General features: G+C 41.9%; 1 protein-coding gene across 1 annotated transcript; it reads right to left on the reverse strand.

Annotated features, from left to right (window-relative positions):
- Window positions 1-1,026: 1,026 nt before the first annotated feature.
- On the reverse strand, window positions 1,027-26,674 carry slc13a1 (solute carrier family 13 member 1; the record flags this gene model as incomplete). Its single annotated transcript, XM_083666564.1, has 15 exons — window positions 1,027-1,170; window positions 1,627-1,764; window positions 2,152-2,313; window positions 2,857-2,951; window positions 7,440-7,534; window positions 12,447-12,548; window positions 12,944-13,039; window positions 13,268-13,387; window positions 14,120-14,256; window positions 16,334-16,394; window positions 16,505-16,544; window positions 16,685-16,875; window positions 17,853-17,989; window positions 25,098-25,226; window positions 26,573-26,674. 15 exons carry the CDS (start codon window positions 26,672-26,674, stop codon window positions 1,027-1,029), a joined length of 1,749 nt encoding a protein of 582 aa, XP_083522690.1.
- Between the last annotated feature and the right edge of the window lie 1,036 nt (window positions 26,675-27,710).

Below are 27,710 nucleotides of genomic sequence, written 5' to 3' on the forward strand. Positions count from 1 at the left end.
CAATGTTACATGTGTTGATGAATTACATACTATAACAATCCAGTATAATATTCTGTAAATATTACCCTCTAAAGTGATTACTAGCTGTGAACAAAGTGGCCGGTATCCTAAATGGAATCCAAGTGACAAAGGAACATTGCATATTATTGCAAAACTACATCATCTGAGATAACAATAAAATCATGTACAGGTTCGTCTAGTATATAGCTACTACTAAACTTTGAAGATTCCCTGAGGAGATTTTGGCAATATAATTTCAACAATGCTCATTTAAGTGCTGTTGGAATCTATTGGAGAGGGTGCTGCTAACTGCTAGCCTTTGCTGCTGTAGCAAAGTGGAGAACCAGAGAAGCTTTCACTACTGGTCTATGAGGACAACTCAGATGATGTAAAATGATATTCCAAGTAAACATAAAAATAGGCTGTACCATTCCTTTAAAAACAAATGCCAGTGCTAATTTTTGCTGGAAATCATTGTTTTAGTGGAAACATGTTTCATTTCCAACTGTCTACTAAAGCGTTAAGTCACATGCTGCGATCACATCTGAGGTAGATTCCTAAAATGAGACTTGCTTTACTAGTGGTTGGAGTGGACTGACATAGGTTTCTTGGTCTGAAACTAGTTCCACCTCCCTGTTCTCCACGGCATTTTAGAAGAAGTGAAACTTGCGCTGGTGTGGGCCTTTGATATTCGTAGCGACTTACTTCAGCCGACACAATAGTAACGTACCATAGCCACACTCTCACCTGCTAAGGCGGCACTCAGAGAGAGATTTAATATCCATCAAAAAGGGATTGAGCCAGTTCTTTTTATATGATGATCATACCTTTATGGACAATGGTGATTATGGACGGTCATCCGTAATTTGTCCATCCCTTTCTTACATGCATCAAAAATTAAAATTAGTCTAACTTTTGGCGGATAGACAAATGCGGAATGTGTCTTTCATGATTTCCATCCACCTATGTCTGAATGCAGCCTTAAAAATGGAATTCCCACCACATAGTATTTTTCTGATAATTATATCACCACCCAGTGGTGTTGGATAGGGGAAGGACCGGCGCCCAATCAGGATAAGTATCCAGATCATATAATGGGACTCCCCATGTTGTCACAGCCAATAGTACTGCAAGGACACCAATCACATTCACACCAAGCCCCGCCTTCACCTGAAATAACATAATGAAGCAGCATTAGACAAACAAAAGCCATGGTTAATTGTCAATACCACTGAATACAATGACAATATAAATTGGTTATAATTTGACAGAATTATGAATTCATGACATGATAAATCTCCCATCACAAAACCTAACTCACATTGTTATAAGCTTATCATACACTCTTAAAAAAAAAAGGGTTCTTCATTTGTCCCTGCAGAGGAGCCCTTTGAAGAACCCCTTTGGGTTCCACGTTGAAGCCTTTCCACAGAGGGTTCTAAATAGAACCCAAAAGGTTTAAACTTTAGAACCCTCTGTGGTAAGGGTTCAACAATGAACCCAAAAGTGTATGATATGCTTATAACAATCCAAGGTATGCTCTGTGATGGGAGATTCTTTTTTATAAATTGAAAACATCTCAGTTTGAAAAAAATGAAATTCAAATGTACAGTATGATAGGCTCACCATGTCAATAGTCCTAAGATGGCCATAAGCAAATACAATGGCATTAGGAGGGTTCGACACAGGAAGCAGGAAGGAGAAGGACATGCAGAGGGTTGTGGGTATCAACATGTAGAGCGGGTTCACACGGATCCCTTCAGCCTTGATCAAGGACCACCGCAAAGAGGGGAAACACACATTACATCAAGGAACACACAGACACACATACACATACATAAGTCGGTTTTGTCCTTGAATGTAACTTATGGAGTACTTATGAAGCATCAAAAAGTGACAGACAGAAATGACTGACATAGCAAAGTTATATTCATTGCCTGGGTTAAGAACATAACCAAAGCAAACATTGTTGTGTCTCCATTAAATCTCATAGCTATATTTCATGATTAGTACTAATGTGTACAATAGTAAAGGCAGAGTGTATGTTTACAGTGAATTAAAATGGCATGTAATCATCACATAATGAAAAGCTCTTTACAAATACAAAAATGTGTTTGTATTATTATTTATTATTATTAAATGTAAACACACCAGTGGGCCGAGGATAGGGAGGAAGATGGTGGTGGTGGCTGCGTTGCTGGCCACTTCTGTGACCGAGGTGACAATGACACAGGCGATGGTGACTGTCGCTATAACAGGGAGGCTCCCCAGAGGAGTGAGTAAGTTTGCCACCCAAGAGGACAGACCAGACACCTTCAGATGAGACACACAGACACACAGACACCAGAATTAAAAAAACCTATCCTGTATCACCAGTGAGCATAATGCATGATAGGAACACACAGTATTTTGGACAATTTAGCTTATTTTATCCTTTTTAGCTGATTTCTCCATACATTTGAAAGTGTGTAGGTCCTACCATACTTTCTATATATACCTATATACACTACACTGTACTTTACACAAAACAACACAATTATTAATTATAATTATTTAGCCAACAATGCAATGTGACATCAATGACCTAACTATAGCTAACATTCAAAGCATGGTAGGAAGCCTAGACTTGTTTTAAAGGAGTACTACCCGACAATCGATTTGCACACAAACATGTTGTTTCCAACATGTTGTTGCCAGGGGTTTCCAACATACGTTGCTCCTTTAAAGCCTCATAGATATTCTGATGACAAGCTTGTATTTACTTCCTTGAAAAGGATGCTATAATATATAAATATAAGCTTTTCTTTCGATGATGATGATTATGATGGTGGTGGATGATGGTCATATGGACTGTACCTTGGTGCCCTCAGCAAGGCCAAAACCTCCACCCACGAGTAGTGCAACGTCCCACGGCATACATGCATGGAATTCCTTCCATGTGATCATGGCCTCTAGATGAAGACAGTTGGATTACATCTCTCTCTACATCACATACAATACAATAATAAGAATGTGACAAACAAAACAAAAGAAAATGTAAGTAAAAAAAAGTGTGTTCTCTTTCAGTCAACTCAGTTTGACATCTCATATGCGGCAGTTGTGAAGGCTTGTGAAGTGCTGCTGAAAGCCACCACAAGGTGGTGACAAGAGCTGTGAAGGATGTTTGAAAAGATCCATCCTTCTGTTGGTATAAATGGTGTTCCCTCCAAATAATCACTCAAATAAAAATTGGAGAATGGTTTGTGATTGCAGATCTTTGCCTTACCAGCTTGCCTTATCAGATAGATTGGCAAAATTGAGTTTCTTATATTCTTAATTCATGAGATCAGCGCATGAATTACAGAGATGAAGAGTGGAAATGGTATATGGAAAGTATATGGATATGGATATGGATCTACTATACCATCATCACACATTCTCTCATAGGCCATATGTGCAGGCATATGAGCGAGCTCAAAGTGCTCAAGCAAGCACACACTGGAGCTGTGGCAAAATGTTGCGCCTACAGATCATGAATGTCACACATATCAAGAACTGTCCAAGGCTACAGCATTGATATGACACCTATATGAAAGATATTCATTTGTACCCAAGTATGATAAGTTATTGTTAAGTTATGATAAAATATGGTAAAAATACAGATAGTTAGGCAACTAAAAATGACAGGTTGGATACAGGCAGTAGACTAAAACAGGGAAAATACACTCACCGGCCACTTTATTAGCTACACTTGTTCAACTGCTCGTTAACACAAATATCTAATCAGCCAATCACATGGCAGCAACTCAATGCATTTAGGCATGTAGACATGGTCAAGACGACCTGCTGAAGTTCAAACCGAGCATCAGAATGGGGAAGAAAGGTGATTTTGAACATGGCATGGTTGTTGGTGCCAGACGGGCTGGTCTAAGTATTTCAGAAACTGCTGATCTACTGGGATTTTCACGCACAACCATCTCTAGGGTTTACAGAGAATGGTCCGAAAAAGAGAAAATATCCAGTGAGCGGCAGTTCTCTGGGCGAAAATGCCTTGTTGATGCCAGAGGTCAGAGGAGAATGGCCAGACTGGTTTGAGATGATAGAAAGGTGTTGTGAGGAATTTTAGTTGGGGGCAAACTATTTACGACTCTATTGTAATGCTAACCAGATGTGGAACATAGCCTAGAGTACCCCAACCTCCAGACTTACTGGCACCAAGCCACATATGGTATGGGGGGGAGACTTACAAAGACTTATTTTTCTTTCTGTATTAATAGGAGCGAAACCCCCATTTCGTTGCTCTCTTGTGGGAAATATACATTGACCATGTATCTTCCATTGTGAGCCCAGATCGATCTGAGTTAAACTATCCTGATCCAACTTTTATTCGGCGTATCTACTTTATTTACATCACCGGTGACTGCATTCTTCAACATCCGAAAATCATCATTACAAAAGGCAACAGTAACTCAAATAACCACACGTTACAACCAAGGTATGCAGAAGACCATCTCTGAACGCACAACACGTCGAACCTTGAAGCAGATGGGCTACAGCAGCAGAAGACCACACCGGGTGCCACTCCTGTCAGCTAAGAACAGGAAACTGAGGCTACAATTTGCATGGGCTCACCAAAATTGGACAATAGAAGATTGGAAAAACGTTGCCTGGTCTGATGAGTCTCGATTTCTGCTGCGACATTCAGATGGTAGGGTCAGAATTTGGCGTAAACAACATGAAAGCATGGATCCATCCTGCCTTGTATCAACGGTTCAGGCTGGTGGTGGTGGTGTAATGGTGTGGGGGATATTTTCTTGGCACACTTTGGGCCCCTTAGTACCAATTGAGCATCGTTTAAACGCCACAGCCTACCTGAGTATTGTTGCTGACCATGTCCATCCCTTTATGACCACAGTGTACCCATCTTCTGATGGCTACTTCCAGCAGGATAACGCGCCATGTCACAAAGCTCACATCATCTCAAACTGGTTTCTTGAACATGACAATGAGTTCACTGTACTCCAATGGCCTCCACAGTCACCAGATCTCAATCCAATAGAGCACCTTTGGGATGTGGTGGAACGGGAGATTCGCATCATGGATGTGCAGCCAACAAATCTGCAGCAACTGCGTGATGCTATCATGTCAATATGGACCAAAATCTCTGAGGAATGTTTCCAGCACCTTGTTGAATCTATGCCACAAAGAATTAAGGCAGTTCTGAAGGCAAAAGGGGGTCCAACCCGGTACTAGCAAGGTGTACCTAATAAATTGGCCAGTGTATAAGTGAGTGTATAATTTGTTTACAGATTAACATTTGTGAGTTTATTATAGCCTACAGAATAATATGAATAACAACATGTCAAAATGACAGCTTACTTTCACTGATCACAGTAGGCCTATACCAACCACACAACTACCAGCGATTGTGACCCAGCATCATCATAATTGCAGGCCACACATCATGGGCCATGATACTGTTGATAGCCTACCCCCTCCCCTGTGTTTGTTGATCAGTGGAGCAGACAAATCTCACACCATGTAGCTTATTGCAAATTACGTTGTGGTCATATTTTTACAGGACAAAAACAGAGATTAAGAGGCTGCAAAGACCCTGCAGTCGCACAAATTACTGACATTGCCGACTCGCACAAGACTATACTGTCTTTTAAATAATAGGCTATAAATAATAGGCTATAATATTGTTAAATAAGCACTACAAATGTTTTAAGCCTACGCAACAGCCTAGGAGAGACAGGATGGATGGGACAGGAGCAACATTATTTTTTTTATTGAATCCATTTAAGAGGCTAATCTTGATCTTCCTTGATGAATGAATGAAACAAAATGGATAAATGAAAATGCTGGTAAGATCCAAAAGAGCTTGGCTAAAATGTCTCTTTAACAAGTCTGAAAGTGAGCCTCAAGGCAAGCACGACTCGATTGCCATCTACAAATCTCAAATAATTGGGCTGCTAATGAATCAAATAAACACAACAATGTCATTGTAAAAATGGCTAGGCCAAAAGGTACAATGGCATTAAGTCAAAAGAATCAGATCCAGTGATTGTCGTGGGTAAGTGCCGCGCCCACAGGTACAGTAGCATGTAGCATGTACAGTAGCATGTAGCATGTTAGCCTTTCATAGCCTAACATACTTAATGTAAATAATACGGCCAGCACTCTCAAATAGTAAAATAAATGATGGTTTCATGTATAATCAGCATAGTCACTGTGGACACGTTTCGGCATCAAACCTCCTTCAGCACAGAGTTTTACACACTCAAGCTAAAACCATAGGATATGACATCATATCCAAAGCTGCAGCTGACAGAAATCGGCTGATTGGCTAATTGGCTGACCCCAAAATGTTGGTGGGGCCACTGTCAAAAACGCTCAGATGCATGCCAGTGGAACCACAGTCAAACAAAACACATTATCTGGCATGAACGCAGTTGGATATAGCCTACATCACTTGAGCTTGTCGTTGACAACGGAGAGACCATGGCCCCACTACCATATATGGTGGTAGGGCCAGAACAGGACTGGCCCGTCTCTGTCAATGAAACTCTGAGTGGGGAAAATGGTTGTGCGCATGCTCAAAGTATGCCTCTTCATTGAGTCAACGGCAAGCTCAAGTGGTCCCATGGTCCCTAGTGGTTCAAAAAGGTGCTGCAGCAAGAGAAAGACAAAATGCCTGGAAGAGTAGCACTGAGCCAGCCAGCTGCGAAAAACAGCAAATTTCATTCCATACTCAAGGAAAATAAACTAAAGCACAGAATGTTTAATTAACCAAAGACAAATGTATCCGATTTGCTAACGGTAGGATATTAACATACAATTATATGACAGGGTGATGTTTAATTCGCGCAACAGCGCCATCTGCTGGTGGGGCCTGGCCCTGAATGACGAAACGCCATTGTTCCCCTCACAATTTCGTTTGATTCTACCGCCTGGATGTCACTGCACCTTCTATGGTGCATAGTCTTTGACACTGGAGATGAGTATGGGTGGACCTATGTTCTCTCTTAGGTTTCTGTACGGGCTTTGGCAATCGGGACATGTGTAATGTGGTAAGATGTCAAACCGAGTCAACTGAAAGTGTATGTTGAGTATGTAACCCTGGTTCTCTGAAAGAGGTGAGGGAGTGAAGAGGTGGTTCATAGAATGAAATGGGCGCGCCATGCAAAGCTCCGTCAGCCTGTCCCAGGCGTGATTGGATAGGGGGCATATCCCATGGTGAAAAGTATTTAGTCTTGATTTAAAAATGGACACTGTTTTTGACTCCCTGTAATGGGTTGCACAGTTGGTGGTATAGTTTGTATGAGGACAAGAGAGGGAAACTAGCAAACGTCTCACTGTGTAAATATTTATTGCAAATAAATTGTGGGCCATTGTCAGTTTGTCAGTTATTATTTTATGGATGACCTGGACCAAGTGTAATGTTATGGAGGATTTACCGTATTTGCTGGTAGAGGGATTGTTTGCCGGAATGATAAAGAGCAGGAGCCCCAGCAATAGGGCCACAGTAGCATCTGTGGCATAGCCTTCATATCTGTGCATGAAGAGAAAAAGCGGTCACACTTTAAAGGAATTTCATGAAGCCTTATTAAACTCTTTACAAGGCCGACATACGTAGATGCTTCTTAAATCATTTATAAGAAAAAGTCATGTGACAGAGGTTGGCAAAAGGGATATGCCACATTTGTCAAAGTGTCAGATGCAAGGACCTGTTATAACCACAGCTGGCTCTACCTACAGTGCCCTGTGCAAGTAATGGGACAGTGAAGCATTTTTGTTCATTTTTTGGCTCTACACTCTAAAGTTTGGATTTGAAATCAAATATTTACTATGAGGTTAAATTAAATTCTCTGCTTTCATTTGATGGTATTTGTGTACATATTGGCTTCACCATTCGGAAATTACAAAACACTTTTCATGCATAGTCCCCCTATTTCAGAGTACCAAAACCGATGGGACAATTGGCTTCACAGGTGTTTCTGGTTCGTTAGATGTGTCCCGTCACATCATGAGTGCAGGCATAAGAGAGCTGTCAATGTCTAGTATTGATTCTAGGCATTGGTATGCTTTTGGAGTCTGCTATTGGTGTCTGTCAAAATGAAGACCATGAGGAGACTTACCAAAATCAAGTTTGGAACATCATGAAAATGAAAGGAAGCACTGGTGAGCTCAGAAATCGCAAAACGGCCTGGTAGGCCATGGAAGACTTCTACAGTGGATGGTCAAAGAATGCTCACCATGTTAAAGAAAAAACCCAAAACAACTGTCGCACAGATCAGGAAAACTCTCCAGGAGGTAGGCATGAATGTGTCAGACATTATCATCTGCAGAAGACTTTACCAGCAGAACTACAGTGTCTACACTGCAAGGTGTAATCCACTAGTTAGTTACAAAAACAAGATGGCCAGATTATGGTTTGCTAAAAAGTATGTAAAACAGCCAGTAGAGTTCTGGAAAAGATATTGTGGACAGATGAGACAAAGATTAACATGTACTAGAGTGATGGCAAGAGTAAAGTGTGGAGAAAAAAAAGGAACTGCCAAATATTCACAGCGTACCATTTAATTTATGAAATATGGTGTTATGGCTTGGGCATCTATTACTATATACTGCCATAGCAACTAGGGAGTTTTTCAGGGCCAAAAAGTGGAAAGTTGACTGGATAAATCAATCTCCAGATTGCATGAACATGCATTTAATTTGCTGAAGAGGAGACTTAAAGCAAAACATCCTCAAAACAAACATCTGAAGATGGCTGCAGTTTAGGCCTGGCAGAGCATCACCAGAGAAGATACCCAGCATCTGGTGGGATCAATGGGTCGCAGACTTCAGGCAATTATTGCATGCCAAGGATTGGCGACCAAAACTAAACATGAGTGCTTAATTTGGACATTGATAAATCTGTCCCATCACTTTTGGTGACCTAAAATAGTGGGACTAAGTACAAAATGTGTTGTAATGTCTTCATGGTGATAGCAATATGTACGGAAAACCCCTTCAATAAAAGCTGAAAATCTCTACTTTAAACTCATAGTAATTGTTTGATTTCAAATCCAAACGTTTTGAGTATAGAGGCAAAAGAAGAAAAAATACTTCACTGTCCCATTACTTACGCAGGGCACTGTTTTATAGGGCAGTAAAAAAATAATTCATGACCATTTCAAATAAAACATTTTGATCACAAAAAATGTACACATTTCTGTCCAATGATGTTTGCTCATTTGATCTGAAATAGACAAGTGTATGTATTGTAACATGGTTTACAACATGTGTTTGTTATATACTTGATTAAGCCTGGATACAAGAGACTGACACATGAAGTGTGAAGGATGAACTGACTGCTTTACTGATCAAGCTCTCTACCTATATATGCTGTCCTTGTTTCTACCACAAGTACATACTTTTACCAAAAGTGCAAATACAGCAATGTTCCTACCCTGGCACCTGATAATGATCTGATACCAATGAAGCAACGTTCCAACCATGACACCAGATAATGATCCGATACCATAACCCCAATGGAAGTAGATTCCAACATACAACATTATGTCCCCTATTAGTGCTGGTCAACCATACAACATTATGTCCCCTATTAGTGCTGGTCAACCATAGAAACCTTGTTGCAATCCAAACACTTCCACCAAAACAAAGCCACAAATACACTGACAGTGCTAGGTTATAGATATCTCCATAGCTAGCCATCGATACCCACAGAGCATGGAAACAAGTAACAAAGACGTTCCATAACACATCAGTAAAAGCATTTTTTTCTTTTTTTGTGCAAGAAATAACAATATTCCCAAAACCTATAGCAGGGCTCCAGAGTGCAAACATTTGACTTTGCTATGCAAGTAAAATAATGTGTTAGTTGCAGCAGGTGCCTACATAATGTTTTTATAACGCAATATGTTTAGTTTTAATAGCATCCTTACATTCAACTGTTTACATTTCCCTCGACAATTCACGTTTAGAATCGCTGCGATTGCAAAACTATTCTCTGGAAGTTTTCTGTCGTTTTTCTGCTGAAGGGAAAGCCATAGGCCTACATGAAAGCAACTATGATCTGCCGATAAATTATTTGCTACATCAAATCAAATAAAAGTTTATTTAACAAATACACAATATACATGATACAGAGCAATATAATGCTTAGGGCAAGCTTGCTCCTCAACAATGCAACAATCAAACAATCAACAATGCCGCATGCGATTGCGATGTCATGATCAAACTATGCTTTTTTATGTTTATATTATCAAAGAATAGGCGATGTAGCATTTATTATTATTATTATTATTGATAATAATAATAATAATAATAATAATAATAAATAATAAATAATAATAAACTTTATTTGTATGGCACCTTTTTAAAAAATAAAAAAATAAAATCTAAGTAGGAAAACAGTAAAACACAACACATTAAAAAGAATAATGTAGTATTGTAGGAGTTGAAGGGAACAAAGGAACCGGAGAGTTGTTTGCAGTGAAAAGCCCAAATGTGGTGAGTTTATTTTAACTTCACAACTAGCATAAAAAAAAAACAACCGGCGCATAAAACAAAATGCTTATCCCCCTACGTCACAACTGCGACCCAGTCTTAAAAAGCCCTAGCCCATATAACACAATACAAACATGCTGGTGAATTATATCAGTGTAGCGGATGCTACTATCAATTATATAGTGGCATCCGCTACAGTATCAATTAAAGGCTAGTCTATAAAAATGAGTTTTAAGAAGAGATTTAAAAGAAAATACCGATCTTGCTAGCCTAATATCCTTAGGCAGGTTGTTCCAGATGGCAAAGGCACTTGTCGTCAGTCTAGACTCCAGAACAGCCAGAAGGACCCTGCCTGAGGATCTTAGGCTGCGCTGAGGCTCGTAGGGGATTAAAATGGCAGAAATTTAGTCTGGTTCCAGACCCAGCCGAGCCTTAAAAGTGATTAGTAAAATCTTAAAATCAATTCTAAAACTAACAGGTAACCAGTGTAGGGAGGCTAATATTGGAGTGATGTGGTCTCTTTTCCGAGTTCTTGTTAAAAGGCTAACTTTGTAACCGTGAAAGGGAGTTTTTACTGAGGGAAGAAGATAGATAGATAGATAGAAACTTTATTTATCCCAGGGGGAAATTCAGGTTCCAAGTAGCATACAGACATAGGGGTATCACACATAACATACACATACAACATACAACATTAGCAGTATTTTATACAGGCGAGGTGCAGTTGTAAATGTCTTTGCAGTTAGGTGAGGTGCAAAAAGGTAAGGTGCAATTATAGCATTAAATACTAAAAACTAAATACGGGCTACATAAATATGGACTATTTTTAAAGTGCATTTAGTCCAGGCTGGTGGAGGGAGGTAGGGGCTGTGTATGAGACCTAGCATAGCTAGAGGGAGTTGGAATAATCTAAACGAGATGAGATGAATGCATGGATGACTTTTTGTAGATTGGCAGTATTTTGGAAATGTTTCTCAATTGATAAAAAATATGACTGTACAACTGTTTTGATTTGCTTCTCGAAATTGAGGTCAGCATCAAAAAATCACCCCTAGGTTTCGAGTTAGCACCCTCTCGTTAGCTACTGCTAACCTCGTGGCTTGATAGCAACGTTGCCTATTCGGCTCAGGTAACAGGCATGGTACCTATCTTCCGCCATCTTAGTGAAGCTTACAGTCCTGTCTGGACTGGGTGTGCACGTTTACTCACTACAGTCGTTGTGCCATGCTACTTTGTAGCTTGTGTCAAATTATCTGATTACTCCAGTTTGTTTACTACTGTCGACAGGGATGGGGAGCACTACACAACGGCACTGTGGTTAGGCCCACACATACGTCCTCAAGCTCTACACAGTGTTTCTCTCCAACTCATGTCTGTGGCACGGAGATTGTTGACAAGCATTTGCAGCAAGAAGTGTGTCGAAGAATGTAGTGGGGTATATAGTAAAAAGCTGTTGTAATGGCTTAATTTGGCTCTCTCCTTGCCTCTCTTGGTTCCCACTCTAGTCTTACACGTGTTGCACAGGGAAACAGAGTGAGAAAGGTGCGATTGGTCCTAGGAACGAATCTATCAGTGACACTTGGTCAGAAATGTAAGAAATGTAATCCCCACATCAGAAATGTAATCCCCACGTGGGACTGGCGTCATATTCCCCTCTCTCGCAAAACCAATTGTAAATCAAGGGAGTGGCATATATCCTTAATATACAACATCTCTAGAGTAGTGAAGTGCCCAATCCCAAATCGACCCCTATAGTCACTTGCTTTATACAATTCTGTAGATCTGAGAGGATTGTACAGGTGTATGTGTAAATAAATATGAATATTCTGGCTAGGTGGAATTAAGAGCGTATTGCTTTCACCTGTCCAGCCGCCACATAAGAACATAGTGGTTTGGGGCTAGGGGTGGATATAGGATTGGGTATTGAACTCATAGGTGATTGAACTCACTCAGGGAACAGGGAGGCCCAGCCTGGCACAAAGCCAGGGTTCCTGGTAAACCACAGCACAACCATCAGCAGGAAGATCACCTGGGTCACCACCTCCTGGGAACTGGGATGGGGGGTGGTGGGGAATTCAGGGTGTCAGGCAAATTTTATACACGCACATGCACACAATTGCACATACGGACATACTCACTCATGCAAGTACATACACACACACACTTACTGTATATATTTGATTATTATTATATTATTTTGTATTGTTGATTTGTTTTATTGTTGTTGAATGAGGAGCTCGATTACCAAAAGCATTTCACTATATCACTTACGATGTATGCAATGTACGTGACCAATCAATAAAATTTGATTTGATTTATTTTTGATTTCTCATGTGCAGGCACATGCAGTACAAATGAACACACGCGCACACATGCACACGCACGCACACACACACACACACACACACACACACACACGCACAAAGGAAAACTATGAATGGATCACCTCATAGGCCCCAGTGCATTGTACTCCTCCTCTATGACTCGGGCTGTGGCCCTCTCTCTCTCCGAGCGCTCTCCACGTCGCACCAGCGACCTGAAGCTGTGTGGTTTTATTGATCACATTATAGAACTGATGGATGACGAGCCTGCGCTCCAATTCAATTGATTCATTGACTTTGGGTTTTCTCTGGGTTTCCAAAAGCATGCAAACATATCCGTGGCATGCAGGACAAATAAAGGATGATGGTTAAACTGTTAGGTATGTAATAGCAATGATCCATGACTTGACATTTGCAAATAAGGTTACTGACACTGATAATTAACTCACTCTGAGCTGATGAACATCCAGTGAAGCCAAATCCATGACAACAGCAGTACAATTATACTGATTGGGAGGCACATGAGGACCCAGTTTCCAAAGTTTACGGACTTGCATTTTGGGTAAAACCTGCAGTCAAATCAAGTTGAATGGATTAGATTGAAAGTTTCAAGTATATGTTATTTGGACATACAATAAAGGTATAGTGGATGGATAAGAAGGGTTTGTCAATTGTATCAAATTGTATGTATCCTTGACCAAGCTAAGATCTAGTCATGCATCTGGGGTATACTGTAGGATTTTAATTATGACAGGAAGACACACACAGGCATGTGTAAACAGAAGTTGTTTCACCCCCCCAGGGACAAGCACAGGGGGGGGTGAAAGGGGACAAATAACCTGCCCCTTTGCCCTGCCATTCACAAAGTGCCCTCCTGGATGTTTGTATTTTTCCGCATCCCACTTCTTCCGATTGTCTTATAATATGATGAATAGGAAAAGTGCTTGAACGTCAATATTTGCACCTTTAGGTTATGATACAAGGTTGCTCTAAACTCACGACACCACAGCAAGCCCAGCCGTTGAGCTGAGCGCTAACTGTGCACCTGTGTGTCATGCACCAATGAAACAGACATCAAGTTGTTGCAAACAGTAGCCCCGCAATTCAAGTTGCTCCAACCGAGTCTCAAATTTACGACCTCTGACCTTCCAACATGTGACCGTCTCCTCAAATACCCGATTGAAGCCACGAAAAGTTAGTAATTCTACGGCGCGGGTGGGGGTGCTTGAACTTGAGGAGTGAGTTTACCATCTCAACTCGGTTACACACGAATCTATATCAGCTTAATTTAATGAACTCACTGATTGATATACTCTGAGAAGATGAGGTTGGTGGAGGTTCCAGTCAGGGTGGTAATCCCTCCCAATGAGGAGGAGTATGCGATGGCTATGCACAGGCCCTTGCACATCATGTGATCTCTCTTGCTTCGGTAATGCCCCTTTAGAAGATGAAGGTAGTACAGTATAATGTATACAGTATGTTATGGTAATATACAAATACAGCCCTGCGTAAGCAATGGGAGAGTGAAGCATTTTTTCTTTTGGCTCACCACTCCAATAGTTTGGATTTCATCATTACCATGATGTTAAAGTAGAGATTCTCAGCTTTTATTTGATGGTATTGTTGTACATACAGTACTGTATTCACCATTCAGAAATGGCACCACTTTTTATGCATAGTCCCACTATTTCAGGGTACTCAAAAGTAATGGGACAGATTCATGAAACGTCCAAATTAATCACTCATGTTTAGTATTTTGTTGACAATCCTTTGCATGCAATAACTGCCTGAAATCTGCGTCCCATTGATCCCACCAGATGCTAGGTATCTTCTCTGGTGTTGCTCTGCTAGGGCTGTACTACAGTCATCTTCAGTTGTTGTTTGTTTTAAGGTCTTTTTGCCTAAAATCTTATCATAAGGAAATGAAATGCATGTTCAATTGGATTTAAATCTGAAGATTGACTTGGCCAGTCAAGACCTTTCCATTTGTTGGCCCATCCAATGAATTTGGAGGCATTTGCTTGCACTCGAGCAGACAAGATGTTTCTATACACTTCAGAATTCATTCTGCTGCTGTCAGCAGTTACAATCATCAATAAAGACAAGTTAGCCAGTTCTTGTGGCAGCTATACATGCCCAACCTAATATTCTTTTTCCTCCAAACTTCTTGCAATATTTCTGGTACATGATCATTTTCATCTTATCTGTCCACAATACCAGACTTTTCCAGGCCTATGCAGGCTTTTTAGGTACTTTTTAGCAAACTGTAACCTGACCAACCTTTTTGAGGACAACTTGTACATTGCAGTGAAGCGTCTGTGGTTTGGCTCATGAAGTATTCTGCAGATGGTAGTCTCTGTGACATTCACGCCTACCACCTGGAGAGTGTTCCTGATCTGTGGGACAGCTTTTTGGGGGGTTTTCTTAATTATGTGAGCATTCTTTGGTTATCCACTGTCGAAGTCTGCCTTGGCCTACCAGTCCATGTGCGATTGCTGAGGTCACCAGTGCTTTTTCTTCTTTCTTAATGATGTTCTAAACTGTTGATTTTGGCAAGCCAAAGGTTTTGGCTTTGTTTCTCATTTGTCAGCCTAATGATGGCTTCCTTGACTTTCATTGAGACCTCTTTGATCCACATGTTGACAGACACCAAAGCAAACTCCAAAGGCAAATGCAAAGTCTAGAATCAATACTAGACATTGACAGCTCTCTTATGCCTGCACAAATGATGTGACGGAACACACCTGACTTATCACAAACACCTGTCAAGCCGATTGTCCCATTACATTTGGGTACTGTAAAACAGGGGGACTATGCAAAATGTAAACATTTGGAATATAGAGCGAAAAGAAGAGAAAATGCTTCACTGTCCCATTACTTATGCAGGGCACTGTGTCATATTGAAAGTGCAACAGCTCATTTGTGAATAGAGATATCAACTACTGTACATAATTATGCATGTGTAATAGCTAATCACTGTCATCAAACTGAAATGTGTCTAATATCACATATGTAACAATATGGTGTGGCAAAAATGTAATGTTAAATACTAACACTTCAAATATTTTCCATTTGTGCATCGAAAGTGTCATTGTCATATGAGGTATTACGGTACTCTAATAACAGCAATATGATACTTACCGAATGACTATGTATAAAAGTGAAACATTCATAAACCCCTCATAAAGCTGCCATAGATCCCTCATAAGTCTGACATGGTATAATGCCAAATGTGGCCAACCTTTATGTAGCATGATATTTACTTACATATTGTAACAACCATGTCTGTTAGCATCTCATCCAAGCGAGTTAACTCCTTTGGAGTAGTAGCTAGAGCAGTCGGTTGACAGGAGGAAGGGTGTCAGTTCCATCCCTGCTTAGGACAAGCTACTCTACCCTGCTGCACGCTACAAGATGATTTATGAAGCGTCTATATCTAGGCTTTATAAAGGGTTTATAAAAATATCTAATTTGTTTCAAGTGTGACCCATAGTGACTGTGTCCTTCCTACTTACTTTGGTTTGAGAGGGAGGTTCCTCGGGAATAGAGTACCCTGCTGCATCTGGATTCTTTTCTCTGCCACCAGAGACAAACAAGTATTTACTAACCTAACCTACCGAATGTGACACATTATGTGACACGTTATAACACTTATAATACAGTAGAAGCAAAAACATAGGATTTACCTTATCCTCTCTTCCTTTGTCTCAAACTGCTTTTCAATTTCTACAAGAGGAATAATGTACAGTGTTTCAAATAATAAATAATAGTTGTTATTGTATCAAGTTGATTAACAGGGGACATGACATTGAAGTGAATAGTGTCACCAAAGTTTAGACTTGATTTCAAATTCAAGTTAGACCCACCCTCCAGCTGCAGCCCAGGGTTGTCAATGCCCAGCTGGCTGGCCGCCCGATGCTGCTGCTCGCCCTCACCCTCCGCACTCAGGATCTGCTGGAGGACAGCTTCCGCGATGGGCATCACCATGGCGACAGCAGACGTGTTGGAGACCCACATGGAGAGGAAGGCGCAGCCGGCCATGAAACCCAACATGAGCCTACAGCAGGACATTCACACAGGGATGGTGAAACCCAACATAAGCCTGCAACATTTACACAGGGATGGTGAAACCCAACATTAATCTGCAGCAGGACATTCACACAGGTATGGTGACCAGTGAACGACATCAGCAGCGCCAGACTCTTCAAATAGTATTTGAAATAATTTCAGATACTTAGCTGTGCTTGATTGATTTTGCTTGGCACGATGGAGCCAATGGAACAGTCTCAAATGTGTAAACCCTGCCCATCTGGCAGTCCAGACAGACTTAAGCAAGCTCTTTTCAACAACAGTGGTTAAGCAATGACTTTAAGGTGACCTTGCCTTGGCGGTAATGCTCTGTTAATGTTGGATGCCAACAGCCATAACACTCAAATAAGTAAGGAAGGAAGTATCCTCAAATTAGCTTCCAAAGCTAATACTTAGACTGGCTCAATGGCCTAATGTGACCATAAGACACACATACAACCCGAACTCAGTTCTTCAATGGTTAGACACACAATAAATCAGGAATAAACCATTGGGAGTCCAAATATCACCCCAGCTGCACCCAAAAAGCAGATCAATGGGATAGGTGTACATAGCACTTGGGGGACTGCTACTTGGTGTGTTAGTATTACAGTAATATACTGTATGTCATCTGGCATGAGAGCATCAGCATCTAGAACAGTGTTGTCTTTATGTTTGTTAGGTGGGTTGGGTGGAAGTCCATTTGGCCACACCTTTTTCGATTGTACAACATCCCTTATCCTTGATATCTCTCTTTCCTTCAAAGGCTACAGACATAGCCTTCCCCCTTCAAAGGCTACTTCTCAAGTAGCCAAAGCATTAAAGATTATCAAGTGTTATCATTTGACAACGGTTTTTAATAGAAAACTGTGCTACAAGCTAGGTGGACCTTGTCATTAGACAAGGGTCCATTAAGAGCAGGAACATTGGGTTCATTGGATTGAGAGAAAGGCAGGGAGCGCTCACCATCCGGGGTTAACCCCCACCAGAGTAACCAGCTTCAGGGCAATCCTCCGATGGAGACCCCACTTTTCAATGGACGTGGCCAGGCAGATAACCCCGATCAACAGTAGATGGAAGTCTTTGAAGTACACCGCAGCCACCTGGTTATGATGAGATAGAGAAGGAGGAGTGAGGGGGGGGGGGGGGGGGGGGTTGAAGAGTCTCATAGGCATGTGATCAATTTGCTGTCAGATTTGACATTTCATCAAATGACATGCATCTCATATTGACACATCTCTACTTGTTAAAAAGATATTTGACAAATACACACTGAAATCTGAAGACAACACTGTTGTAAAGACCAAGCCCTGTCAAATGTCAAGTTCTGTCAAATCCATAAATCAGGCATTACCATGCCAATGAAGCCTATTTTAATTGAGTTAAGAGGTAGAGTGACTTAGGGGTTAGGGACAAATAAGTATATTGAAATAAAGTGTCCTGCTTAAGTAATGGGACAGTGAAGCATTTTCTTCTTTTGGCTCTACACTCCAAGGGTTTGAAATCAAACAATTACTGTTTATGAGGTTAAAGTAGAGATTCTCAATACTTTTTAGACATAGTCCCTCTATTTTAGGCCACCAAAAGTGATGGGACAGATTAATCAAATGTCCATATTAAGCATTAGCATGTTTAATATTTGGTTGACAATCATTTGCATGCAATAACTGCCTGAAGTCTGCGACCCATTGACCCCACCAGATGCTGGGTATCTTCTCTGGTGATGCTCTGCCAGGCCTGGACTGCAGCCATCTTCAGTTGTTGTTTGTTTTGAGGACATTTTGCGTTAAGTCTCTTCAACAAATGAAAAGTGTTCAATAGGATTTAAATCTGGAGATTGACTCCAATCAACAACTTTCCACTTTTTGGTCATGACAAAAACTCCATAGTACTATAGAGCAGCGTTTCCCAACCGCTGTGCCGCGGCACACTAGTGTGCCGTGAGAGATCGTTGGGTGTGCCATGAGAAATTATCCAATTTCACTTTTTTTTAATTAACATTTATTAATTATTATCTGCAAATAATATGCCATTGTCGAGTGTCTGTGCTGTAATATAGTGACTGGCAGAGTAATGTAATATTCGTCAGGGTGGCAGCAGGTAGCTAATTGCCTCGTTCCTTCTTTGAGACAAGAGAATTAGTGACGCATGCGACAGGTCGTGGTGACAGTGATGGAGAAGTTTTTAAAAAGGAAAAATGCAAACTCCGAACTGGGCCCTGGACAAGATTCTGACCCAGGTGAAGTACCAGGCCCTAGTATGAGTGGTGGTAAAAAGAAAGCAAAGACGGTGAGCTTGAGGCAATACAGCGAAAGCTATCTTTCGTTCGGATTTACTTTCACCGGGGATGAGACGACACCGACTCCATTATGCTTGGTGTGTGGCGAGAAGCTGTCCAACAGCGCCATGGTGCCAAGCAAGCTTAAACGCCATCTCCAAACGAAACACCCGTCGCTTCAAAACAAACCGATGGACTATTTTGTTCGCCTGCGTGAAAACACAGAGAAACAGGCAACTTTTATGAGGAAAAACCACAAAGGTAAATGAGAAAGCCCTCAAAGCTAGTTACCTAGTTGCTGAACTCGTAGCTAAATCAAAAAAGTCCCACTCTGTGGCAGAGACGTTAATACTACCTGTCTGCAAAGCCATTGTCAACGAGATGCTCGGCCCTGACGCAGTTAAAGACAGAGCTAAAGTCCCGCTCTCAGATAACACAATTGCCAGGCGTATTGATGACATGTCTACAGACATCGAAAGTCATGTTTTGGGAAAGATACGCATCAGTAGGAAATGTGCATTGCAACTTGATGAGTCTACGGATATTATTGTATCAGGCTACAGAGTGTCATTTTGTAACATTTTTGGTTGGTGGTGTGCCGCAAGATTTTTTCAATGTAAAAAATGTGCCGTGGCTCAAAAAAGGTTGAAAAACACTGCTATAGAGCATGGCAGTATGTTTTGGGTCATTGTCCTGCTTTATGATGAAGCGCCATCCAATGAGTTTTCATCCTGGTGCTGCCATCAGCAGTTACATCATCAATGAAGACAAGTTAGCCAGTTCTAGTGGCAGCCATACATGCCCAAGCCATAACCACCCCTCCACCATATTTTACAGATGAGGTGGTGTAACAAGGTCCTACACACAGACGCGGACTCGGTGGTCGTAATATGGGAAAACCCCTGATATCACATAAGGCATAACTTCTGAAAGGTATGTAATTCTAGGATCGCTGTAGTTACTGCTGAGTCTGCTGCTGCCGCAAGACCATTGTTGTAGCTACTTGTGCAGACAGGCTTGTCATATGATGTTGATTGAGTTATTTAGCATAAGGAGTCACACAATAGGATATTATTTAGCAATTATTTATTTCACCAGTTAGAATGGCTAGCTATGTCCATTAATTTCAGAGACAGATCAGACGTTCTTGTAACTTCTATCGGTGTCACAGCAGCTTGAGCAGATGCAGGTTTGTTGACACGTGGGAGGACTGAGATAAATCATTATTGGAAATAACAGAGTTTAGCAACAAAAAACTGCATGAGTTATTCTGATAGTATGTTTTCACAGTGCACTTGTGTGTGTTTTTGGGAATAAAATATAACTTTTACAATTTAGTATATGATCAGACTGTGGCAGCACGTTACTGTGCAGTGCTCTGAACATGTGAAATTCCCATTAGGCATAGAACAATGTATGTGTATGCACATACATTGAGTAAATGTCAATCAGGGTCAATATCAGACCATGCAGTAAAAAATTAAATGCAATTTACTGATTATATAGCCGAAAAAAGACAGGAAATTCAATTGAGCCTGAGAAATCTATATCCTATGCACTGGCAAGGTTTTCCAGCACACTCAGCTTTGACTTCTACTACAATACAGTACAGTTTGTTGGTCTACTGGCAGGTTGTTTAAGACTCACACCTTCTCAGCAGAAGGCTGATTGTGCAATCAACCTTCATGCCAGTGCTTGATTATGGTGATATCATTTACCAAAATGCAGCAGCCACTACTACTTAAACCTTTGGATGTTGTCTACCAAAGCGCCCTTCACTTTATCACAGGTGATAGTTTTAATACTCATCATTATGTCCTTTATCAAAAGGTCGGCTGGACCTGTCACGGTTCCGTCTGGCCGCCAGAGAGCAGCAAAGATCACCCCAGAGACTATTGGCTCACAGGTGTTGCCAATTGCTGATTAGGACCCTTCCCTTTCAGAAGTGTGTTTTCTGTTGCTTCCTTTGTCTTGACTTGGTTTCCTCTAGGCTTCTGATGTCTTTTGTTATTTCTCTAGTGTTTCCTTTGTATCCCTGTGGATTACTGTAAGTAAAGTGGCTTTTGCCTTTTACTACATTCACTCGTCTGGTCTCCTCTCTGCACCTGGATCCTACACCATACAACCTCACAGCAAGCCAAGACCACATATGGACCCAGCGGAGATCAATCAGCTCTGCAGCGTCTTGTCCCACCGAGCAGTACTGCTAAAGCGGCAGCAAGAGCAGATCTCGCAAATGGCGGAGGCACTCGGGCACTTGCCCACTCCGCCCAGCAATGCCGTGCTGCCGGTCCCGGAGTGGCCACTGCCCAAGCCTCAGCGCCCAGTGCATCAGTTATCGGTGGAGATTCCCCAATGAACCAGCAATGTGAACCCAAGCATCCTGAGCCTACCAAGCCAGTCTCCAGGTTTCCCGAGCCCACTGAGCCAGTCTCCTGAGCATCCCGAGCACACCAAGCAAGGTTCCCGGTTTCCCAAGCACCCCAAGCCTGTCCCCTGGTTTCCAGAGCACCCCAAGTCCCCCCGAGCCAAGCCCTAGCCAGAAACCAGCTACGGGAGCAAAAGTGGTTTTGGCTCATGCACCTCGTGCGGTAACGTGCAGTCCAGCCCCAGACCCGCGACCATTCTGAGCCAGGTCGCCTATATCTATAATCTATCTATCGTCCAAACCATTTTTAAACTTTTTCTACTACCAAAAGAACTTCGCAAGCCCACAAAGTTTCTTCTGGAACTTATTTGAACTTTTTGGCCCTGAAAAACTCCCCAGATGGCGGCCGTGAGGCTTGCCCCGGTACAGGCTCTGCTCCTGTGTCTCGCACTTCTGTCCTTGTTTTGTGTGGAACCGTTGTCCTGTTGGATTGTGTACACTCGCTGGGAACTGCTCTCGCTCAGAGACGGTTCGGTAGCCACCGATCCTTCCATGATCCCATCGTCACCTGTGGAGATACAAGCGAGAAACAACTCACCTGGCTACCCGACCTCCTGGAGGCAACGCCCGGCCAAGAAAAGGCGGCGAGCCGGGGTCCGCGCCAAGTTCAGGAAGCACCCGTACTGCCCACCTCTACCGGCCCTGCTGCTGAGTAACGTGAGATCTATCAGGAATAAAGTCAACGAGCTATTTCTCCTACTCCAAACCAATAAGGATTACAAGGACTGCTCTGCCATCTGCCTGACGGAGACCTGGCTAAACCACACTGTGCCAGACCTGGCCGTAACATCGCCTGGGTTCTCACTCGCGCCGACAGGTCAGTCGAGTTATCCAAAAAATCCAAAGGTGGTGGCACATGCTTTATGGTCAACCAACGCTGGTGCAGCAACACTACAGTGCTAAAAACACACTGCTCCCCTTACTTAGAATATATAAGCATCAAATGCAGACCATCCTATCTTCCGAGAGAGTTCACCTCAGTTATCATGGTCTGTGTTTACATCCCACCATCGGCTAATGCAAACACAGCCATCACTGACCTAGCTTCCTACATCTCCTCTGCGGAAAACTCGCAACCTGATGTAGCAATCATTGTGCTCGGTGACTTCAATCAGACCAACCTGTCCACAGAACTTCCCAACTACACTCAACAAGTGGCATGCCCCAGCAGAGGCGCTAACACACTGGATCACTGCGATGTCGCTATTAGCGAAGCTTACCGGTCGTTCCCGAGGGCTCCACTTGGAGGTTCCGACCATGCCATGCTGCTTCTTGTCCCGAAATACAAACAGAGACTTAAATCCACCAATGCTCCGTCCAGGGCCGCAAGGTCCTGGTCCACTGCGGCTACTGAAACTCTGAGCGGCTGCTTCGACTGCACTGATTGGGACATATTCAGTACAGCTGCGACCAGCCTCGACGAGCTCACTGACACCGTGACTTCATACATCAATTTCTGCGCGGAGACGTGCATCCCTACCAAAACAGTTAAAACCTACAGCAATAACAAACCCTGGTTTACAAAAGATATCCAACTTCTGCGCAAGAAAAAGATCTCTGTTTTTATCAGTGGAGACAAGGTACAATACAGCAGTGCCAAATATGAACTAAGGTCTGCTATCAGGAGAGCCAAATCAAATTATGCTGCAAAACTGGAACATCAGATTGCATCAAATGACACCAGAACTGTCTGGAAAAAAATACAAATTATGACCAATTACAAAAAAAGCCCCTCCACCCCACCTGACATAGACCCTGACCTCCCAGACAAACTTAATACGTTTTATGGCAGGTTTGATCAATCTCCAGCCCCTCCCTACTACCCCCCCACCACCCTCCCTCACCCCCCATTCCACATCCAAGAGGAGGAGGTGAGGGCCATCTTCAAGAAAAACAATAAGAGGAAAGCTGGAGGCCCGGACAACATCAGCCCAGCTGTCCTCCACCATTGTGCAGCCCAACTGGCCCCTATATTTACTAACATTTTCAACACCTCCCTCTGCCAGTGTACAGTACCAAAATGCTTCAAGGACTCAACCATAATCCCCGTACCAAAATCAAATAAGACCACCTGCCTCAACGACTTCAGACCAATTGCTCTAACATCTGTGGTCATGAATTCATTTGAACCCATCATCCTTTCTCACCTCAAATCATACACTGCCCCTCTGATGGACACCCACCAATTTGCCTACTGTGCCAACAGGTCTGTCGAGGATGCTATCAACCTAGCCCTCCATCACATACTACAACACCTTGAGTCACCCAACACCTACGCCCGCATCCTCTTCATCGATTTCAGCTCAGCCTTCAACACAATAAACCCGGTCACCCTCTTTAACAAACTGATGCACATGAACATTGACCCCAGTTTATGCCACTGGATCCAGAGCTTCTTGTGGAGAAGGCGACAGAGGGTTAAGATAAGTGGCCTCTTATCTCGACCTCTGACCCTCAGCACTGGTGCCCCCCAAGGTTGTGTCCTTTCACCCTGGCTCTTCTCCCTTTACACCAACAACATGACATCCCACCACAGCTCAGTCACTTTCTTTAAATATGCAGACGACACAACCATAACCGGACTCATAACCAACAATAACGAAGACCACTACCGCAAGCAGGTGGCCCAAGCTTTCACTTGGTGCCAAGACAACAACCTCCAGCTCAACACATCCAAAACACTAGAACTCATCATAGATTTCAGGCGCAGACCCTCCCTCAAAACACCCATTCACATCTCTGGCGAACCCATAACTGTAACGGACTCATTCAAATTTCTTGGCACACACATCAGTAATACACTCAAATGGAACATAAACACAGACCACATCATCAAAAAAGCCCATCAAAGACTGTTTTTTCTGAGGCAGCTCAAGAAATTCAAAATAAAACAAAACCTCCTCCTTCAGTTTTACACAGCCATTATTGAAAGCATCCTCACCTCCTCCATAACAGTTTGGTACGGCAGCCTGGACAGTCATTCACGCAAAAAACTACAGCGCATAGTCAAAAAATCATCAAAGATCATCGGCTCCCCCCTCCCCACAGTCGAATCACTGTATCATAAACGCACAATCAAACGGTCACAAAAAATATTATCTGATCCCTTTCACCCCGCTCACCACCTGTTACAACTGATGCCCTCCAGGCGGCGTTACAGATCCATATCCACCAAAACAACCCGCTTCAAAAACAGTTTTTTCCCCACAGCCATAAGGACCCTTAACTCTTTGCACTAAATCACCACTGCATGTGTTAATTTGTGTATATTGTCTGCTGTATACTGTCTGTGTATATGTCTGTATTGATTGTCTATGTTAATGTTATTGTCTTGTGTTGTTTGTGATATGACACTTCTGAGCTTTATAACATGCTGTACTGAAAGCAAATTCCACCAACCTTGGTTGTGTGGTCCTTAATAAATGATTTGATTTGATTTGATTTGATTTGACATTAGACTTCACCGTTAAGGTAACATTGAGATGAGAGACTGTTCACTGCTCACCTCAGAGGACTTCATGATGCCAAAGAGAGGAAAGAGCATGGCAGGAAGCAGGGCCGTGACTGACAGTGGCAGGACCTCTGTCAGCCAGTACACAGCCATGACAATGAGCACAAATGCACATTCTGCCACCTAGAGGAAAGGAGTAGAAAAAACAAGACACTTCCCAATCAGCGTGGCCATGAGCGAACGTTCAGTAGTCATTTCAGTACGCAAGATTAGAATGTTTTGCAGTATGCAAAATGTACCAAAATTGAGAATGTATAAAATACCAGGATGTCATACTAGATTTGCCTTTCCATGTAGTATGCATTGCACACTATTCAAGAAGTAAATGCAGTCCCACAATTCAATGGAGCAGTTAAGGGGGGCAGCGCTACAGAAATATAACCAATTACAGTGAACAACATGGTTGAGCTACAAATGACGATTTCTCAGTATGAATGAGATTCAGTATGTTGAAATGTGTTGCTTACTGTATACATTTTTACTAAACAGTATGGCCAAAATAGTATTGTAGCGATTGTATTGCTAGGGTTACCCGTTACTGGTGATGGATTGTTGCCCCCATGCTAGGGGGACATTCTTCCTCCTCTGCTTGTTATTGAAGGCATAGCTGACTTGTAAGGGATTCACTCTCGGGGAGGGGTGGAACAGCCACAAGGCATTCTTGGAGGTACCTCTGTACCTGTTTATGTGCAAATCTTTCAGATAATAATTGCCCGCATGTTGACAATGTGTCTACTAGCGAGGGTTACTCTCAGGGGTTCGTAACATGTGCTTACAATATACATTTTATATTAGTTTCTGCTGTGTCACCATGGTTGGGAATATTCTGTGTGGAGTGTTCTTCTGTTAACGTGTTCTTGAGTGGTGATTACTGTGATGAACAAGCTTGCGTTCATAAATGATAAGGTGGTGCAGTAAATCAATACATTCACCAGTTGAAACATGTGAAACATGGTATGGAGAAGGCTGTGGAAATGTTTCAACAGTTAAGTTGAATACTTTTCCTTGCCAATACATTTAAATGTAAAAGTAATTACATATATTTGATCCAATCAATACAAAGTCCTTTATTAAGACAAACATGCAGCGGAATCCATGAATGAAATTGACCTCTATAAAGGGCTAACACTGATTAAATTGTGTTTAATCAAACACATGATGTCAATACTAAATGTGATTTTATGAGTGAATTCAATTTATAAAATACATATTCGGTATGAGCAACAGTTAGATCAATATGGTGTATGTGCTTGAGTAGTGGTTTCCCATCCTCATCATCAGTATCTCTAAATGTACGTTCTGTGTGTCTCAGAGTTGTAGGGATGTGTTATGAGAATGGTGTTATGCATATTTAATGTCTTCTATACATTTCTCAATCTCTGCTTTGTGTGTATGTGATTTGTTTGTGCTTGTGTGTGTGTGTGTGTGTGTGTGTGTGTGTGTGTGTGAAGGGTCGTGCCCTCGCTCACCTTGTTTTGGAAAATAAGTGGAAGAGGCAGCAGCAGCAGAGGGGTGAGGATGATGATGATGAAGCTGCGGTAGTTCCAGAACCCTCTCAGAAACCTCTTCATTTTCACCTCCATCTTACTGCTTGCCTCGTCCACCTTGTTTCACCGAGTGAAAAGTGCTGAAGGAAAGGCATACCACTTTTCTTTCATCCTATCCCCTTGACCAGCCATAAAGGTTTATTGTTTTAGGGTCTGCCACTGAGCATGCGCATCTACAATGTGAGACCAATGAAATATACAGTATCAGGTGGGACTACATGTGTGTAATTATAGATACATGTATTTTTTGTCCCAGTAAATTAATTCCCATGTTAGAGGCATTATGATCTTATATTAGCTTCACATATCCTTTATGAGCAATTGTTTCCAATATGAAAGGACTTATAACAGTTTCTTACATCAGGTGCTTTGCTAGAGGTACAGTACCATGATTTATTTGCTACCATTTACTGAACATACTGTAGCATGACATTTGCTTCTAAATGATCTGTGAAGCATTTGTGTTTTATTATGAATTGTCTATTATGCTCTATGTACCAATGACAGTGTAATTTAACCCATGACAAACATGCACTATAAGATTAAAATACGTTCATTCATGTAGCTTCATTCACCTAGCTCATGTTCATTCCTTTGTCACACTTATGTGTACTGTATGCTTTATGGAGATACACTTCATGTTCATTCTTACAGTTTAAAGTTGGGCCTATGTTCTCCCTAGTCCAGAGACATTCTGAGTGAGTGACTCAGTAGGAAATGTAAAAACACAAATTTAGTGAACATAAATCAAATAGTCTTGATGTGCATGCATTTTCAAATTCTACTGTTTTGAAAAAAATATTACTTTGCCATAGGGTGTGCCAGTATCACCTTTTTCTTCTTCTGTGATCATGAGCATTCATGTTGAGGCTGTGGAAACCATTCCCCAGGCACCTCTGATGATATAAGTGTGCCTGGGTCTGCCTCATATAATATTGCATAAGCTCCCTTATTTATTGAACATTATTATCACCCATTAGATCTCCCTCAGTTTAGCTGACTTGTAAAACTGACTTTACAATACCGACGTCTGATAATGCATCATCAGGTTCCTTTCTAC

This window comes from Argentina silus, assembly GCF_951799395.1.
Source record: "Argentina silus genome assembly, chromosome: 3".
Taxonomy (NCBI): Eukaryota; Metazoa; Chordata; class Actinopteri; order Argentiniformes; family Argentinidae; genus Argentina; species Argentina silus.